This window comes from Centruroides vittatus, unplaced genomic scaffold (genome assembly GCF_030686945.1).
Source record: "Centruroides vittatus isolate TY-2023 unplaced genomic scaffold, ASM3068694v2 contig_817, whole genome shotgun sequence".
Lineage (NCBI taxonomy): Eukaryota > Metazoa > Arthropoda > Arachnida > Scorpiones > Buthidae > Centruroides > Centruroides vittatus.
Window position 1 is genome coordinate 2,310,875 of NW_027122532.1, and position 19,145 is coordinate 2,330,019.

At 31.5% G+C, this 19,145-nt stretch overlaps 1 protein-coding gene across 1 annotated transcript in view; it reads left to right on the forward strand.

The window, feature by feature from the left end:
• Window positions 1-19,145, forward strand: part of swm (Zinc finger protein swm) — a 111,860-nt gene that overhangs the window by 62,957 nt on the left and 29,758 nt on the right. The window contains exons 5-11 of the mRNA XM_067278725.1: window positions 7,618-7,982; window positions 9,300-9,581; window positions 14,875-15,009; window positions 15,089-15,190; window positions 16,429-16,653; window positions 17,018-17,367; window positions 18,329-18,739. Coding sequence (XP_067134826.1) covers window positions 7,618-7,982; window positions 9,300-9,581; window positions 14,875-15,009; window positions 15,089-15,190; window positions 16,429-16,653; window positions 17,018-17,367; window positions 18,329-18,739 — 1,870 coding nt within the window. The remainder of the gene's footprint in view (window positions 1-7,617; window positions 7,983-9,299; window positions 9,582-14,874; window positions 15,010-15,088; window positions 15,191-16,428; window positions 16,654-17,017; window positions 17,368-18,328; window positions 18,740-19,145) is intronic.

The following is a 19,145-nucleotide window of genomic DNA, read 5'->3' on the forward strand; positions in this document are numbered from 1 at the left end:
ACTTTTCTTTTGAAAAATCAATGTAAATGCCAGCTTTTCTTATTGTGGCAGAGAAAACATTACTTAATTTTGATAAATATTTATAATGTTTGAATATATTTTTCTTGTATTATTTTGTCATTCAAGTAATAAAAATTGACTTTCTTCTGTTGAATAATGCCCAAAGGAGACAATTTGTTCCCTGTTATTAGGTCTAGTTTCCACACTTTATTTTATTATAACTTGAAGTTTTGGATCATCTCTTATTGGATAATGTATTTATAAAAATAATTCAATACAAATTTTATTTATTTCTCATACAATTTAAACAATAATGATGAGTTTTACCTGCTTACAAATTGCATGCAATGTATTTATCACATAGCATCTATGTTGTTTTTTCAATTTTTTAACATTTTTCATTCACGTCTGTTTTTGTTCCTGAACATTGTTTTTATCTTCACTAAATAATGAAAGGCAAATAAATTTCTCTCCAACTACTTCAGAGAACTTCTGTATAAATTCTCTTCAAGCAATTTTGTTTTTTGACACATATTTGCATAAAGCATATGCATTGATTGCAGCTAAATCTAGCACATTATAAAAAATGCACAGGCCCACATTATATATAGACCATGGATGGGCAACCTGCAGCCCACATTCATATTTTTTGCAGCCTGCATCACATAAAATATGAATAAATATGTCAATTTCTCAGCTTAAGGAAATATGCAGCAAAAATTAAAACGTTATTTTCTTCAACTTATGTAAGTGAATAGTTTTTCTGCAATGAATTTAGTAAAAATTAAAACTAATAGACACGTCGAAACTAATTTAAAACTAGCAGTGACTAATATTTAACCAAATATTTTTGATATATTACGTTTACATCAGTTCCAGAAGCTAAATTAAGTATACCTATTCCAATTTATAATTATATATGAATAAATAATTGTGATTTACCAGTATTTTTTTTTTTCGTCTTTTGTTTTGTATGAAGCCTGCGTCGAACTGACGCATACAAGACAATGCGGCCCTTCCATAGAAAATGGTTGCCCATCCCTGATATAGACGATGTCTTGATAGAATATTGCCTGGCTATTTCATTTACAATGTCAGCAATATATTTTGTGTTATCATAATATAATACTGTTTCTGGTGTTTTTTTTCACTAGTCACTGTAGGATCTGCAGGATAAAGAAAGCACAAAGATGTTTTTTTTCTGGTTTAGCACAGAAAATCTGGTGTCTTGAAGGCTTCATGCTTCTGAGAGATATATCATGATTCTGACATCAACTTTGTTTATATTCACAAAATTTACCTCTCAACCAGGATGGACTATTTGTATTAGTAATGTCAACATCATTATCTAAGTCATTGGAATTCTCAACACTCTCAAAGTCATTTATCAGATCTTCAAGCATGTAAAAGTAATCATCATCATTTTCTTCATCATCTAGTTCATTGTCAAGAATACTCTTCACTTGTAATATGAGCTGAATTCATACTAAACATCTAAGCAACTGGCAGCAAAATTAAATCCCACTATATCTAAAAAATTGTACACACAAAGAAGGTAAAAGAATGAAACAAAAGCAACAAAACAAAAAATCTGACTGAAACGTGGACCTTTTTTGAAGCATTATCTATACAAATAAAAGTAAGAAAAGTAAAAGGAGAACAATAGCTGGAAACAAATAGTTGCAGAATTAAAATTCAATTATTTTTTAAGAAATAATACACCAACAAATAAGCAAAAACTGATAAAGGAAAACAACACTGAAATTAACACATAAGTACACTTTTTAGAAATGTTATTTCCTTTATATTCACACACTTTTATAAAGGGGACAAACTGTTCCCACTGGGCATTTAAGAGGACATGTAATATTTTATATAAAAAGAAAATTATATTTTTGATAATAAATAGTTAACATAAAAAGGTGAAAAGTCACAAAAGCATTTACTGCCCTAATAAAAATGAATAAAGTATCAGCTAATGAAACCTTTTCTGGGGACAGTTTTGTCCCCTCTGGGCATTATAATGTTAAACCAATAATTTTTTTTTTATGTTTATTTAAAAGATATAATTGAAGATGGAATTATATTCAGTTAATATTTTAAAAGTGAAATTGTGATCAAAAATTCATCTAAACTCTAAGAATATAGTGTAAATACATACTAAATTTATTCAACAGCAATTTTTATTATATATGAATTGTATATTTAAATGGTTTAATACATAACATTGAACATGTGTATTTTTATTGACCATTGCTAGTGTGAGAATATGGGCAAGGGTAAAACCCTCTAATCATTAGAACTTTTGATTCTAATCACTGGGTCATTGGATGGCATTTTAGGAGGGCTAATAGTCGAGTGGGGAGAGTTATGGGTATGTTTGATTGGTATCTGTTTAAACAAAAGAACAGACAATGGATTAACAAATAACAATTAAAATTTAATGAACATGAGAATAAACTACATAAAGAAATACAGTAGAGAGTCGAAAATCGGAATCAATTGGGGACTGGGATTGTTCCGATTAGTCATTTGTTCCGATTACCCATTATGTACGAAAAAATACATTAACCTGTCCGATGTTTAAATTTTTCTCCGTTGCGTGTCGCTTTGTGTTGAATTTTTCTCCGTTGCATGTCGCTTTGCGTCGAATTTTCGTCGATTTTAAGCCTAACGAAAATTTTTATAATAATAATCGAGGCTATCATATCGTTAAAAATTATTTCTTTATTTTGTACAAATAAAATAAATATATTGAAGAATATAAAAACATGAAAATTATATTTTAGAAGTAAATCTAGTATCAAAAACGTTCGATTCAGCATGACACAGTCCGACTGAAAATTGTTTCGATTACCAACCATTCTGATTACCGGCGTTCCGATTAACGACTCTCTACTGTAATCTATTGCTACATCAAACCTCACCTATGTATACCTCTAACTACTGAGAGAGAGTTTACAATAATATATATACTAGTTAAGTAATGCTACATTAGCGTGTAGTCGGAACGAAGCTGCACGCACCTTTATTTTCTAGATTATGAGGAAAAAAGAAACAAAGAATCATTCGTTCTCAACAATATATATGATTTCTATTGGATCATTTAAAGGTACAAATATAAGGTCAGAATAAGCCATTAATTAATTGCTATGCCAATGTCTCATGAAATTCTGACTATCACTATAGGCCTTGGACTTAAGACAGATTGACTCGTTGCGATCTTTATTGTAACTCTTTAAAAATACTATGTCAGTTATTTTTTCACTGTACTCAATGTAACATAGATAAGACCGATAGCTGTTTCTTTTTTCCCTATATCTATTTTGATTTTGGAAGAGTTAATCCCTGTGATTTATGTATAGTCATCGAGTATGCTAAGATAAGGGGAAACTGTCTACGAGATGGCAATATACTGCCATCGTTTGAAGTGCGGGTTATGGGGATTATTGGAAACAGATTATCATAGATGAAAGGTCCCTGATAGCTATCGAATTCCACTAAAATAAACAGAGGAAGAGCTAGAGAGTGAGCATTAGGAACATATATAATGTAGCGTATAGTTCCTAGTGAACCATTGACGAGACCTCCTTGCACCCATAAGTTGACTACTACTTAAATGGAGCAGTCCATTCTTCCTGACAGTTCGTCAGGAGGTTGGTACTCCAACTTTATTCACGACCTTGCTTCACATCTTGCTTTGCAAGGGTTTAAATACATACATGCGGACGTAGCCGCTATATTATTATCCCGACATTGTTATCTAATTTATAATTTATTTGTATCCGGATAATGTTGATGAGTTCGAAAGTTCACTCATGTTAGAATGTTTGTTAAGTTTTTGAGTAGTGACAGTTTGTCTTTTCCTTGTCTAAGCTCCTATGAACTCCCCTAACATATTGTGCACAATACTCACTTCGATATTAAGAGGATCCTTATGTCTTATTGTGTTGTTCTATGGTATTAGTGTGTATTTCTTCTTCCTCCCCGTTGTGTTTTATCGCTGTTTTCCTGTCCTCCGTTTTGTTGTATTTCATCCTTTCTCATCGTACTATTCTGTCGTTCCCATTGACATATTCTGTCGCACGTTCTCGATACTTACTTTGGTGAGGATAGGGGTTTCCCGTCTTTATCGTTGTGTGCTATCATAGTATTCTGTGATTATTCCTCCTAGTTGTTGCGTTATATCTTTCTGCTGACATTGTATTCTATCATGGAGTTTTATTGGTATTTTCCCTTCGTTGTTAATCTTGTAAATGTGTTTGCAGTTAGTATTTCATATGAAACCATTTCTTGTTTCAGCGCATTTTCTCAGAACGCACTGGTTGAGTTCTTACATGTATTCCATTATATATTAGTTGTCGGTTATTATGGTTATAGAAACAATAATAATATTAATTGCTTTATAATACAGTGGAGGGTGTATCACTATAATCTATGGTCGGCTACGAAAGTTTATTTCACAAACTATTCCAATAGTTGATAGGAATATGTTAGATAAGGCACCTATGTGGTGCAGGTGGTTTTGATGATTTAATTTACTTAAGTGAGCAGTGCAGAGTATATCACTATAGTCTAAAGTCTGCTACGAAATATATTAGCACCATCTCATACTATTGATGTCGAAGAGGTGAACAATTTGGCATTTATGTCGTTCAAATGATTTAGTTATGTACATTTGCGGAAAGTATCCTAGGCAATTTGAATTAGTGTAGAAATCACCTATGTGTTACGGTAGAGAGGCGAAAGTCCCATTGCAGATTTTATGTATTTCACCGAACTTTTGGACCTATTTTATATATAGAGTTAGCAATCCCAAGGAAAGCACTGAGAATTAACTTATAAAGAGGATGGAGGTGAAATGGAATGTCCTAAACTCAGCATCGAATGTGAACACTAAAGACCTGTTACCAATTTGTACCATAAGTTGACTCTCAGAATGATTCTGGCATTAACTGAGAGATTCAAAAACTTGGAGGGATTGAGAGACCAAGAGCTTGAGTCATCTTTGGACGAAGGCAGGGCAATATCTGGAGTGTTTTCAGATGATATATAACAGGCATGGGCAAGTGCGGCTCTTTTTGAGTTACATGCGGCTCTTGCTGAAAGTGCTATCCTTTCCGGCCTTACCATACTATCCACCACGATAGTACAGAACTGCGGCTCCCATGAATTTTGCAAAACCTACGTTTTGGCTCCCACTGAACTCTTGCTTGCCCACCCCTGCTATATAAGCAAAAGGGCATCCAGTTGACTGCAAGTAGTCTTCATTGCTTTGTTTAACTTGCTTGTTTGTTGGATATAGCTCTACTGCCATTTGGAACTGATCAAGTTCATCTCTGGATAAATAGGCTCGATTTCTTGTTGTCAGAATGTTCAGATCTGTATCAGAGAAATCACCCGAAGCTAGATGTTGTAAGACATCCGTGAAGGAACTATCTACGTTATTTTGTCTATGAGAATTACTAAGTTCAATGAACTTCTCAAAAGAATCAAATGCGAATCTACCTTGTTGGGACATTACATCGTAAAAAACACTCGAGTAGAGAGGAGTATCTTTAACAGGAGGAAGCTGACGAAAATCACCAAACAAATAGATAAAGAATCCACCAAAAGGCTCATCTTTCTCAGGGTTTATCTCTCTCAATCTTCTCTCAATCATGTAAAGCATTCTTGCACCAATCATTGACATTTCATCGATGATGATGAATTTGAGCAACTTCATCTCAATTTGGAATCTCTGCGCAGCTTCTCCATTTAGAGATCGAAATTTCATACTAACGATAGGAAGACGAAGGAGAGAATGGATTGTAAAGCCATCAATATTCATCGCTGCTGCTCCACGTTTTAAAAAGAAGACTTGTTTAAACTTATTATTCTATAAAGATTCTTTATATTTGTTGTGTGTCCAGTTAGCGACAACATTTATCTTTCATAATTACCGTTTTAATGCTTGTCATATTTTCCGACCACCAGATGGCACTTCTACACGTGCGTGCAGGAAGTGACTAACACTTGACTTCATGAATTCCTTGTCAACAAAATAACTCTAGAATGAGTTGTCCAATCTTGATGAAATTTTCCACGACGACTCGTCATCATTCAAGGATGAACTAATTAAAATTTCAACTCTCAAAAATGTGGGAACGCCGGAGGTAGGACGGAGTCGTACCTCCTTTTTTTTCCGCGGCGTTCAGGTCGGTAAGACCCACCCCACTGTCAAGGATGGCTAATTTTGTCGTAATATCCCGTTTTATTGGGATCGATTAGTTAATTGTCAGGTCGAGTGGAGGAAGTGTGGGGTCATCGATAAGAAAAAGGCAATATCCGTAGTAGCAGGACAACACAGATAAGATTTATTAGAATATAGAATCGATTACATCAAAGCGACGCATTCCGTCCCTAATCGCGGGAGAGAGAGAGCTCACAATTGTTAGGGGATTCATACCTCTCAGTTATCGACTACGATCGAGAATGTTCTTCGGCTCGGCTGAAGGTTCTTCGGGCGTCTTTCCTGGCGGTGCGGCAGGTGGGCGGCAGGATCGGCTTGTAGGCAGAGGCTCCGGCGTCTTGGAATGGCCTTCGTACAGGACTCGGGTCAACGGGTCGTTCCCCTTCCTCGGACCTCAGCCCTCTTCTTAGATATCTTCCCCCTTTATATACCCCTGGTCCCTTCCGTAACGATCACCAATCGCGATGGAGGGTGGTGACTTGAGTTCCATGACTCAGGTGGGATCCGGAGAAGGAGGGAAGCGGGTTTGACGGCGGAAGACTGTACATCCTGCTTGATGACTGTACATCCTGCGGAGAAGGAGGGAAGCTTGATCATTATCGCGGATCTCAATCGTTATCTCCCGAGGGGATTTGAAATAATGGAAAATTAAAATCGGACCGGCTCAATTTGGTCCTCACAAAAATGATCCATACTGAAGAAAAACACCTATATCCAGTTCTACAAAAACGGATCATTTTTGAAAGTTGAAATTTTAATCAGTTCATCCTCGAGTGATGATGAGTCGTCGTAGAAAATTTCATCAAGATCAGACAACTCATTCCAGAGTTATTCTGCGGACAAGGAATGCACGAAGTCAAGTATTAGTTTTCACTACGTTCCGACAATTAATACCTCTGTTTAGACTAGTGTATTTAGTCTAGTTCAATGTGTAGAGCTTCTCTTCTGATATGGAGATGGCTGAAGAATGGGAGACAGGTGATGGAGAGCCAGAGTGGGACTATATACTCTTTATGGCATCCATACTTTCATGTGGCAGTGTTCATTCCTTTCTCATCTGCTGTCTCGAGTTCGCTATTTCTTTCCCTTTTATTTTAAATTCCTTTCCAATTGAGTTTTAGTATTCGTAATATCTGATGGGATATTATTTCTGATGCAAATTGACAGATGTTCATTGGAGATGTGTGATAACATCTCGCCCAAAGGAAGTTTTACTTCCCTTCCCATGAATTTGACAGAAATGTGTTAAATTTTACATCAGTTTAATATTTTAACAAATTCTTAATAAAATTAAATTATTTTGGATTATTACACTTGTTTTTAAATGTTACAAGAAAATTGTTAGAACATACTAAAATATATTTCTCTAAATTGCTTATTTACAGAGAAAATGATGATAGAAGAGGTAGACGATTTGCAGAAGATGAAAGAAGAAGGAGAGTATCAGTGCGTCGTTTTGAGAACCGTTATAGAGATTTTAGGGATAGACGTTTGCAGGATAATACTGATCGAGATAGAAGTAGAGAACGTGAAAGAGAACGAGATCGCGAATCGCGGTCAGCAAGAGAGAGGACTGGTAGAGATAGAACAGTTCCTAATGAAAGAGATAGAAGCAGGTCAAGAAGTGGAAGTTGGAGTAGAAATAGATCACGATCTCGATCAGGTACTTGGTCACGATCGCCTTCACGTTCCCATTCACGATCTAGATCTAGGTCTAGGTCTTGGTCAAGATCTCGAGATAGGTCAAGAGGTATGCTATGAAATTATTACTGTAAGATTAACTTTGATATTAATTAACATGAAATTGATCTAGCATTCTAAGTCCATGTAAGATATTACTCTTCATCACTTTTTCTTACATAATAGGACATTTTTCTCTGATTTTTTTTGCAGTTTAAATTTTAGTTCATAAATTCTGATTTCCAAGTTATTGCTTTAATGCTTTAAATAATTTGTCTGCTACTTTTTTTATGATTCAGAGATGCAGTTTTATTTTATTCTAAAACTGTTGGAAAGAATAAATTTTATACAAAACTAATTAAAAATTTTACAACAACAAGCTGTAAGTAAATACATTTTTTACATAAAATGAAGTATATCAAAAAAGAAGTTTGGAGAAAAAATTGAATTTGTGAAAAAAAAAATGAAATTATAAACTTAGATTTTGAATTTTTAATTATCTGATTTAGAAAATAAATTCTGAAATTTGTATTTTGAGTTTTTAGTTAATGTTGTCATACACAAATGATACAAATGTTATGCGCAAAACATTTCAGTGTTTTAATTCTTTACTTTTACTTTACAAAGTGTGGTATCTAGAAAATAATTATAAATCTGTTTTTAATATTTTATTCAAATCACACACATACTTAGTTGAATTTACTTTATAATTAAATTGAATCATAAAACCATTTAAGAATGTAATAGATAAGCTTATGAAAGTGCAAAAAATGAACTTGTAATCATTCCTTTACCAATTATAAAGTATTATTTGAGGAAAGATTTTATCATGATGATTAATGAGTATTTAGTTAGTTTTAAACATTACTACTTCATTCTTATAAAAATTATTTTTGTTACATATATGATATAATTTGTCACAATTGAAAAATCTGAGCAGTGTCAAATTCCTGATTTTAGAGCCTGTCAGCAAGTGCCATTAATTTTAAAAATCTCTTAAACTAAGCAGGTTAATTTATAAACAAATATACTGAAAAGTAAATGATATATAAATGGCTTGAGTATAATTTTTATTTTAAAATTAGTTGCTTATGAAAATTACTATTTGATGTTTAAAAACATTCTAAATTGTAAAGAGTTTTTCGAACGTAATTTTCGAAATAACGATTTTTTTTGGCAATCCTGAAGAGGGTTAGTAAAGCTAACCGAAAACGTTAGATTAAAAAATTAATTTTACTGCAGAGTAAAGGTTGTTTGAAGTAGTTTGTTTGTAGTAATGCAGTGTACAGTACATAGTAATTACTATTTGATGTTTTTATAAATAAGATTATGCTCGTTAATAAAATAAAAATTTTAGTAAATGTTTGTTTATTTTGTAAAAATATAGATAGGAATCGTAATGAAGCTCATGAAACTCGTTCACGTGGAGATACAACTCAACTGACTGTAGATCATGGTGATACAGATTATCGTTTAGGAGCACATTCAACTGTACCTGCTGTTCCTGCTGCTTCAGCTGTTGCACCTATTCCTCCTGTTTCTTCAGTTCCTTCTGTTTCATTAGTTACTACAACAGAAGTTGTAACCACTCTAGCTACTACACAGTCTACATCTAGTGAAACTAATCAGTTTGTGGGGAAAACAGCTAAACGATGTCGTGATTATGATGGTAAAGTTTATATATATATATTTTTTATCGTTATTATTATTTATTTCTTTTTAATCTAGTTATTTAATAACAAATTTATAAATGTTGCTATCTAAAATATGTGAATTTAATTGAATATTCAAAGATTTATTCCAGACTATATGTTGAAGGCTAAATTTGATTATTAGACAGAATTATTCAAGTTCTAAATAAAATACTTAAGTACATGAGCCAGTCTTACATTATAATTTTAAAATATATAAGATTTTGTATTTTATTAATGCCCATATATTTTTATAATTATTTTTTTTTTTACTAATATTTCTACAGTTATTATTTCTTTTTGTCAAGAATAATTCTTCCAATGTTAATGATTTTTATTCTTTCCTGTTGTTTCCTGTTTAATAAATGACTTTGCTTAAGTATATTTTATTCTTGGTTTAGGAATGATAATGTATTCTGATTTTCCTGCATCAAATAATGAATTTTTATATGATCAGGGCTTAAAGTGACTCTCTTTTTTAGCTTTTTTTCATAGCTCCTCTCTTTTTTAGCTTTTTCTGAGAAAAACTCACTTTTTTAGCTTTTTTCACTTCCCATGTGAAATTTTTTTTTCGTAAATGCGCTCAGGAGCGAAATAGCGACCAGCACGTCCCCATATGCCTTATGGACCATGCGCGACATGATAAGGCACTGTCGTATACACATGTAGTGTACTACATTTATATAAACTAACAAAACGAGGAGCTTCCCAAAGCTTGATACTCTGCACACGCTGTAGGAATTTGCATGTGGGTTCTCCTTGCTTGTATCCTTGTGAAATACCGATCTCCGCGGCACTTCGATATAATCACGCTTCATTAAGACATAAGTACACTTCTAGTTCAGCGTTAAGAGTGATTTTTATACAGCATTATTTTTAGCATTTGTATTTATTTAAGTGCAGTGAACAAAAGAAAGAAATAGATTTTATTTAATACTAACAGTAGAAACTCATGTTTTAGCAACGGAAAATCGTATAGAACCCAATACTTTCTGAAGTAAGTTGCTAAGCAAACTTCTTCCCAACCGCCTGCTATTCTTTAGCTTAAACGATGACATTACTCGTTTTTGACTACCGTAGAAAAACCAAAAATAATAATTGTTGAGCGATAATAAATTTGATTTCTACTGTTATTATTAAATAAAACGTTGTAGGACACTCGTTTCAAAGCTTGTATCTTTCTAGCACTCTGTAAAATTAAAGATCAAGCAGCGAATCTCGTGTTAGGAAATACAAGATTTTAAACTAATATCCTAAATATTAATAACTTCTGTAGAGACAATCTTTAGACAAAGACAAAAGATTGGTTTTAAGTGGGTGCTTATATATTTGGCATGCACCATGGTTTTCTGTATTCTAACGGTGTCCTTCAATTTCCATTTTGACAGAAACTATAAAACTCGTCACGCACGTGCGCATTCGAACAGCTGCGGTCAATCCAGCACCAAATTAAAAAATTAATTTGTAAATATTTAGCGTCGAAAAACCGCTATTTTCACTTTAATCTAGCTTTTCGATATGCTTCTAGTCAAACTCAGTCAAAAAATTAATTTAATTATAATTTATTGAAGATTTTAATTTTTTAATATTAGAAAGTAATTAGCATAAATTACATGGTGTCATGTCTCATCTTCGCTCCTGTTCAAGTTTATTGTCCTATACATGCGCCGATGTTTGTTTTTACTTCTGCTGGGGTTTTATTTCAACCTCGACCATTTGGTTATGCAAAGTGGGGAGATGGGCGTCACGTGATCACATACCTGACTTTTTACAAGTTTCCTTACCTCGAAAGAAACTTATATTTTTTCTCGATTTTAATTATTATTAACTAACTTTTTTGATGAATTCTTACATCCTTGTATTATCTAAAGTTGCAGATATCAATGCGTAAAACTTTATTTAAAAAATTGTTTTTTTTATATTTTAAAATTCAAAAATAAATTAAATATCGGAAATGCTAAACTGTAAGTACAGTGTGTTTTACATTATCATTGCAAACAGATACAGCCAATTATTTTATAAATGTATTTATTATTTTAATTTTTATAAATTATTTAATTTGATGCAATGTGATCAATTAATTACTGTGGCGCGTTGACATGGGCGTAACCAGGAAGAGGCATGGGTGGGCACGCCCCCCCAGTTAACTTGGTGCCCCTCCCCAGAAAATTCTTCTTCTTCTTTTTCTTATTCAATTTAATATGGAGATTATAGCCTTTGCGGCTCTTTCTCCGATCGACGTTGCCAATTGCTAAGCGAAATGGCTAGTGAGGCTAATGTAGCGCTCCAGTGCCGCCACGTGTTGACTAGGAGTGATGGAGGCTGGCGGCCAGTAGATAGGTGTCAGCGTGCGCACCAGAGACATGTTTAGGGTCATCGTGTTGCCTAGGTCCTTGTGGGCTATAGTGTATTTGGGGCAATGTAGCCAGTAATGAAGTGTAGTTTCCGCTGCGCCACAATGGGGGCACCCCGGGGAGTCGTGTAGATGCCGTGAGTAAAGGAAAGCATGTAACGGGGCCATCTCGGTCCGGAGCCGGGCCAAAAGCGTCTTCGCATGGCGAGATGACTCGCAACTGTACCACCAGGGGGCAAAAGGGCGTAGGTGGTCCTGGCCTTTGTTGCGGAGCGCCGCTGACCAGGAATCCGTCAGGGTGCCGATGGTGGTGTCCTGCAAAGCCCGGGTGAGGTCGCGTGGCGTGAAAGGTTTCCAGATGGAGCCACAGAGCGGGTTCCCAGAAAATTACAGCCTCTAGGCCCCCCTAACAAACTCTGGCTACACCAATGCGCGTTAATTAATATGGAGGCAAGACTCGATTCAATTACTTTTTCATTTCAGACGTTAATTACAGTGTTATTTTAATGTAATTTTATACATAATGTATGTTTATTATAATTAATAAATCTATATAAGAATAATATCTGTGTCTAATAAAACAAAGCGATTATAAAAATAAAAAGCGTGCGTTCCATCTCGATCTTTTGTAAGCGAAATTTTATGATTTTAATTTTTAAAAAATGAGATTTTTATTTATAATTTCTGTAATTTGTTCTATAAGAGCAAAAAACTAAACTTATCAAATATCAACTCTCTGTAAATAATTTCATCATTTACTTATTAACGTCAGATTTGTTAAATTTCATGGGATTGTATTATTTTTCAACTTCAGGGTAGTAGAAAGCTTTGTATATTTTCTCCCATAAAAGTAATAGACTCTGCCGGTTCCCCACTGTGAAGGACAACAAACTGCTAAATGTTTAATTACATTGTTTTCATAAACTCTCTTCTCTGTCAGTTGTGGGTCGAATGACTAACAAATTGTTTTATTGTATTCAGGGGAATAGATTTGTGAGACTAGTATTACCAGTAATGAATTCTGTAATTTTATTTTTAATCATTTAAAAAATATTGATAAAATTACCAAATAAATGATTGGGTCACAATTACTAGTGGTATTGCTATATAACAGACATGGGCAAATGCGACTCCGAGAGCCGCATGCGGTCTCGGAGTCGCATTTTTGAGTTTTATGTGGCTCTTGCCGAAAGTGTTAATTTCTGCCTTTTATTATTATTTTTACAGTTTTATTTCCACAATTTTGTGAAAATATGTTTATTAAAAAAATTCAATACTTGTTTTATATTATATAATAAAATCAAGGTACAGAACTGCAGTACAGAGTAAAAAAGTACAGAACTGCGGCTCCCGTGCATTTTGCAAAACCTACATTTCGGCTTCCACTGAACTTTTGCTTGCCCACCCCTGCTATATAATGAACATGCAACCCACTGATTCTGCCAGAAGTTGTTTTTTTTCTTCTTTAATTACATTTTTTTTATGAAGAAATCAAAAAATGTACCTTGAAATAAATGGCATTTGAAATTTGGCATGTTATATGGAAACACATTCTGGTAGTTATGTTACTATTCCATTTGCTTTGCTGTGTAATGGTGGGAATTCTGTACGGGGCACATGAAAACTTAATGCGGGCCTGTTCTGGCTTAATGCAGTCTTACTGGTCACTTTTCTGGAGTATAAACTCAGCCTAACTATTTTCATATTTAATCTTATCAGTCCACTTAATAATCAATCTAATATCATACGCAATGTTATTGATACAAAATATGTGTGCGTTTGTGTGTTTTTTTAATAATGCCTGTTTTCGTTCATTTTAACACTATTAGCTTTTTTAGCTTTTTTTCAGTGTGAACTCTCTTTTCTCACTTTTTTTTATTGCCATGACTGCTTTAAGCCCTGTATGATAAAACATCATGTAAGAGAGAGACTGTTGTTTCTAATTTTCTGAACATTATTTTTATTTAGAATTGACTTCTGTTCTTCATTAACAAAACATTTTTTGAGGAATTATAAAATTTTAATTGTTTTTTTGTCAATGTTTTTTAGACATCATTTATAAGTTTTTTCCTAATCACTTATAAAGTCAAAATTATTTACCATATTTTAGTAAGTTTTTCTCTTTTTATTCTCATCTTGCAGAAAATTTTTTTGTTCTCAAAATCTCTCTGCAGACTGATTAAATTTTCATTTTCTTGTTGATATCTTAATATGTTGTTGATACTTTGTAATAATTTTCCATTACTAAAGATATTTTTAATAAGGAATTCATTCTCACTTTGAGTTTTATTAATACACTTCGATTATAATTAAATAACACAGAAATAGATTGGATAATAAGATATTTTTTCCAGATCTTAAAATGACAAAATATTGTTAAGATCTATGTATGTAAAATTGTTTGTTAATAAGTAGAAAAATGAATATTTTTTTGTAGTTTAATTAAAATTTTTGATAATTATTAGAAACACTATTATTATTTAAATTCCTACTATTAGTTCACACTCTCCCTATATATATTTATATATCTTGTTCAAATTTTCAATCGTTAATAAAATACTTTTTATTCATTCGGTCAAGTTCAAATACATTTTTTTAAACTTGTAGTGGATGACACTTGATATTAATACAGTTTTTTTCAAATATTAATTCATTAATTAAATTGAATTAATTAATTTTAGTTTTATATGGGAGAAAAAATTTTTCTTATATAAGATATTTAGCATATGTTGATTATATTATATATTTATATTAATTGTAATTATTTAATAAAAAGTAACTAGAATAAAATTCTTCTTTGTTGACCTAAGTAGGAATTGACTTTAAAAAAATTTTTTTTATATTACTTATATTCAGTTATTTTGTTAGATTAGAATTTATTAAAATAATAATACTCGATTTTTTACACAAATTTATAGAAATGGGGTATTGTATGAGAGGTGATCTTTGCCCTTATGATCATGGAAATGATCCAGTAGTAGTTGAAGACGTATCTGTTTTGGGATTTGGACCAAATACCTCAACTGCTCCTCCACCTGTCTCACAACCATCAGGTACAAATTATGTAACAACTATAATTATATTATTATAAATATTTTTTTTAAAAAACTTAATAATAATTTTATTATTTAGGTAATAATATACACACAAATACAATGCATCATGTTATCACTCCGATTATTGGACAGCCACCAACACGATCCCCTCTGCCACCTCCACCACCACCACAGCCTGGTGTGTATGAAACTTACATACATATTTTTGTTATTAATAATTATTTAAAGTGCTTTAATTAATTTAATTTTACTTTAGTTTGCACTTTTTAATGAGGGAATTTATTTTTGAGTGAATGGGCATTATCTTAAAATTTGTAACATAATAAATGAAAGTAATAGTTCTAAAATTAAAGTGTTTTTATTAAATTTTATTACATAATAAAATCAATGAAATTTTTAAGATATGTGAATTTAAATAAACTGTTATCAAGATACCGATGCTCAAAAAGTACAATGAAGTATATTATAAACCATATTTAAATAAGATTCTTTTTTATAAATATGATAAATTATATTTTATATAGATCAAATTTACTGAATCTATTGGTACAGTGAGAATTAATTTTATTGTTTGATTATAAAAATTAATTAAAATTTAAGCACCTAAATTTTTTATATTCTATTTAAAATATAATGATCTTAATTTTTTTAATTTTAAAATAAAAATTAAATAAAACTTTGTGTTATAATTAAATCTTTGAAATACTTAATAGTTGCTGAGGAAAAGTTTATTTTAAATTATGGAATAGAGTAAACAACTGGATTGTAGTAAATTTTAATTATTTGAATTTACTAAATTCTTTTCATTAATAAACACCATGGGTTGCTGAGAAGCATTTATTTGCTATACACAAATGTTACTAACACAAACTATATACAAACAAAGTAGAATACAAAATAGAATACATCAAATAGATTTGATGTATTCTATTTTGGCATAGTTTATAATGAATGTTCTAAAAATCAGTCACCTGATGATGGCCTATACAATAGGCTGAAAACATTTGTGTATAGCAAATAAATACTTCTCAGCAGCCCAAGATGTTTATTAATGAATTATTCTTTCTGCTAAGTATTGGTTCAGTGTTAAATTCTTTTCTTTTAGTCATTAATTTAATGTGCACATTAGCAAGGAAAAGTGTGTTTAGAAACTTTAACTAAAAGAGATATATTAAAATTCTGCAACTTACTGTTGTACTGGTGTATATAGAAATTTATTTGTTAATATACTGTCAAAAAAATTATAACTTAATCTAGAAATAATGTTTGTATAACAAGTTAATTTTGTAACATGGAAATGAAAGTAATAATGTAAGATTTATTTGAAAATTTATTGAACTGTTTATATTAATATTACAAAGAATTTACTATTATTATAAGCTCTTAAAATATTTTGTATTAAAAATTTTCTTTCAGAACCATATATTCCTGAACCTTATAATCCAGAAGCGCCAGGAATGGATCGCACACCTCGTTTACCACCGCCTTTTTGGACTCCGACAGGTCCTCCACCAATTCGAGCATCGGGTCCACGGGGACCAGCACCTCAACTTCCTCCTCCATCAGCATTTCTCTCAAGCCATCCTCAAAGAACACGAGAACTAATTGGAGTTCCTACAGTAGATGATACAAGAGACTTAAGTAAATAATTTTGCATTATTTTTTTGAAATTATAGTTTTATATTACCAAAATGAAATCAAATGCTTGGATTTTATTAGATTTAAATTTCGTATCATAAGAAATCATCATTATTATCTGAATGCACTGCCATATTCGATATTATGCCGTCAGTTTCTGATTTTAAATTTTGAAGTGATATTGAGCATATATATGTAGGGATATAGTTTTAAATTGCAATCTTGTTATTTAAAACAAAAATATAGAATTAAATAACTTAGGTCTATTTCTTGTTTCCTTTTTTATATTTGTAAAAAAATACAAACTTAAATATTTTTAAATTTCTGTATCTGCATTAAACTTAATATTTGTTTTAAATTTCTACAGATGTTGATTCTCCAAAAATCAGTAATAACAACAGCAGTGGAAACAATAATAACAACAGAATGGTAATTGAACCTCAACGGCCAGTGTTGAATATGCCTTGTAGTCAAACAATAGCAACAACAGCTTCGAGTGGTCTAATTACTTCCACAGGTGCTCCTCACATTAATCATTCGAATGAAGCTAATATGAAGAGGAGACCATTTGACTATAGTAGATTAGGACCTAGAAAACAAGCAAATATGAATAATGATAGGTGTATATTAGAATTAAGAAAAGTTCCAAGGCATCTGAATTCTATAGCTCATTTAAATAGTCATTTTTCAAAATTTGGAAACATAGTGAATTTACAGGTATGTGGATATTTAAATTTTATCATCATTTCACTTTTGATTATTTTTTCAAGTGTTCTGTTAGAGCATTGTTAATAATATTTTTATCTGACTTTAATAAGTCTGGATTATACTAGATTAGTATTTCTTTTCTGTAATCTAATGCACTTTTACATTTGAGTAGATATACTATTTGAAGCTTTGTGGAATTTTTCTGTTATTATTATGAACTTTTTTTAAAGATGAATTTGTTTAGAAATGTATGGAAACTTTTCTGTTTTCTATTTAGCTATCTTTGCAAATATTAGATTTTTTTTTTACTTTATCAAATTGAAGAACACTATTTAACATTTTTAAAATAATTATAAATATTGTTGAACATGTCTATCTCGAATCTCACAAGAACGAGAAAAAGAATTTGAGATGGGTAGGTTTTGAGATATAGAGGTTCTTACATAATAAACAGTAATAGATTTGATTGGAGGTACTGTAGTACATTATACAATACTGTACATACAATAAAACATATCTTAACAGAAATAGTTTGTTAACAATTTTTCTTTTTGACCAATATGACATAAGCTGATCATAGAAAAGTAGCATTAATTGCAACTATGTACAGTATTTGAAGATGTTTCTAAACTTCAGTTTATACATCAAAATATAGTTGCCGAGCTTTGAATTTGTAATTGACACTTCATTCCATAGAGATACAGAGGTTTTGGGAAAAAATTATTTGAGATAAACATGTTTGAGATAGACAGGTTCGACTGTATTTTTTTCAGTTAAACAAATTAAAAATAATGGTTTCTTACAATGTAAAGCATATATTTTATGTCATATCCTGAAGATATTTTACAGTTCTAATAAATGGAAAAATTTTGCCTTTAATGTCTGATTTTTTTAGATACTGAGTTAATTTTAATTTGTTTCCAACAATATCTGAATACAAATTTATTAATTAAACATATTTTTGAATTAGGTTTGTTATGATGGAGATCCAGAAGCAGCTTTAATTCAGTTTAATAGTCATGCTGAAGCAAATGCCGCGTACAGGAGCACAGAAGCCGTTCTTAATAACCGTTTTGTAAAAGTATTTTGGCATAATAAAGATGGTACAAATAATTCAAATCAACAACCACAACAGCAGCAGCAGCAGCAGCAACAGCAACAACCACCACAGCAACAGCAGCAACAACCACAACAAGCTCAGAATCAACAAAAACAAACTCAGATATCTCAGTTACAAGAGCAGAATGGAATTTCTGAAACTAATTTAACCAAACCAAGTGTGAAAGAAAGACTTGGACTGCAACTCAATATATCAAAAGCAAATAGCATTTCACATTGCAATCAAACAGCTAACAGTACTTTGGAAGAAGCTACAGAAAGGGTGAGTTTCATAATTTATTTTGGTAATTGATTGATGTAAAATATATATTTTATATTTTACATCAATTATTGTTTTAATTTGATAACTGAATTAAATGCTGGGTTCTAAAAAATAAAGATTACAAAGGTTTTTAGAGTAAATTTTATAGTTATATTTTAGTAATGATTAAAGTTTACAAAGTAAACATTACGACCAGTTTAGAAAAAAAAATGACAGAAATATAGGGATGATATATAGTTGAGAATGAAGTATTTTGTTGAATTATAGGTTTTTTCAATATTGCTTTTTTAGTAAAAAAGTTTACATGTTATAAACATGTTATGAATAAGTAGGAAGAAGAAAAATGTATTGCATCAACACACAAAAAGTTTAATATTGAAGATAAATTTTTGGTAATAAAGAGGAA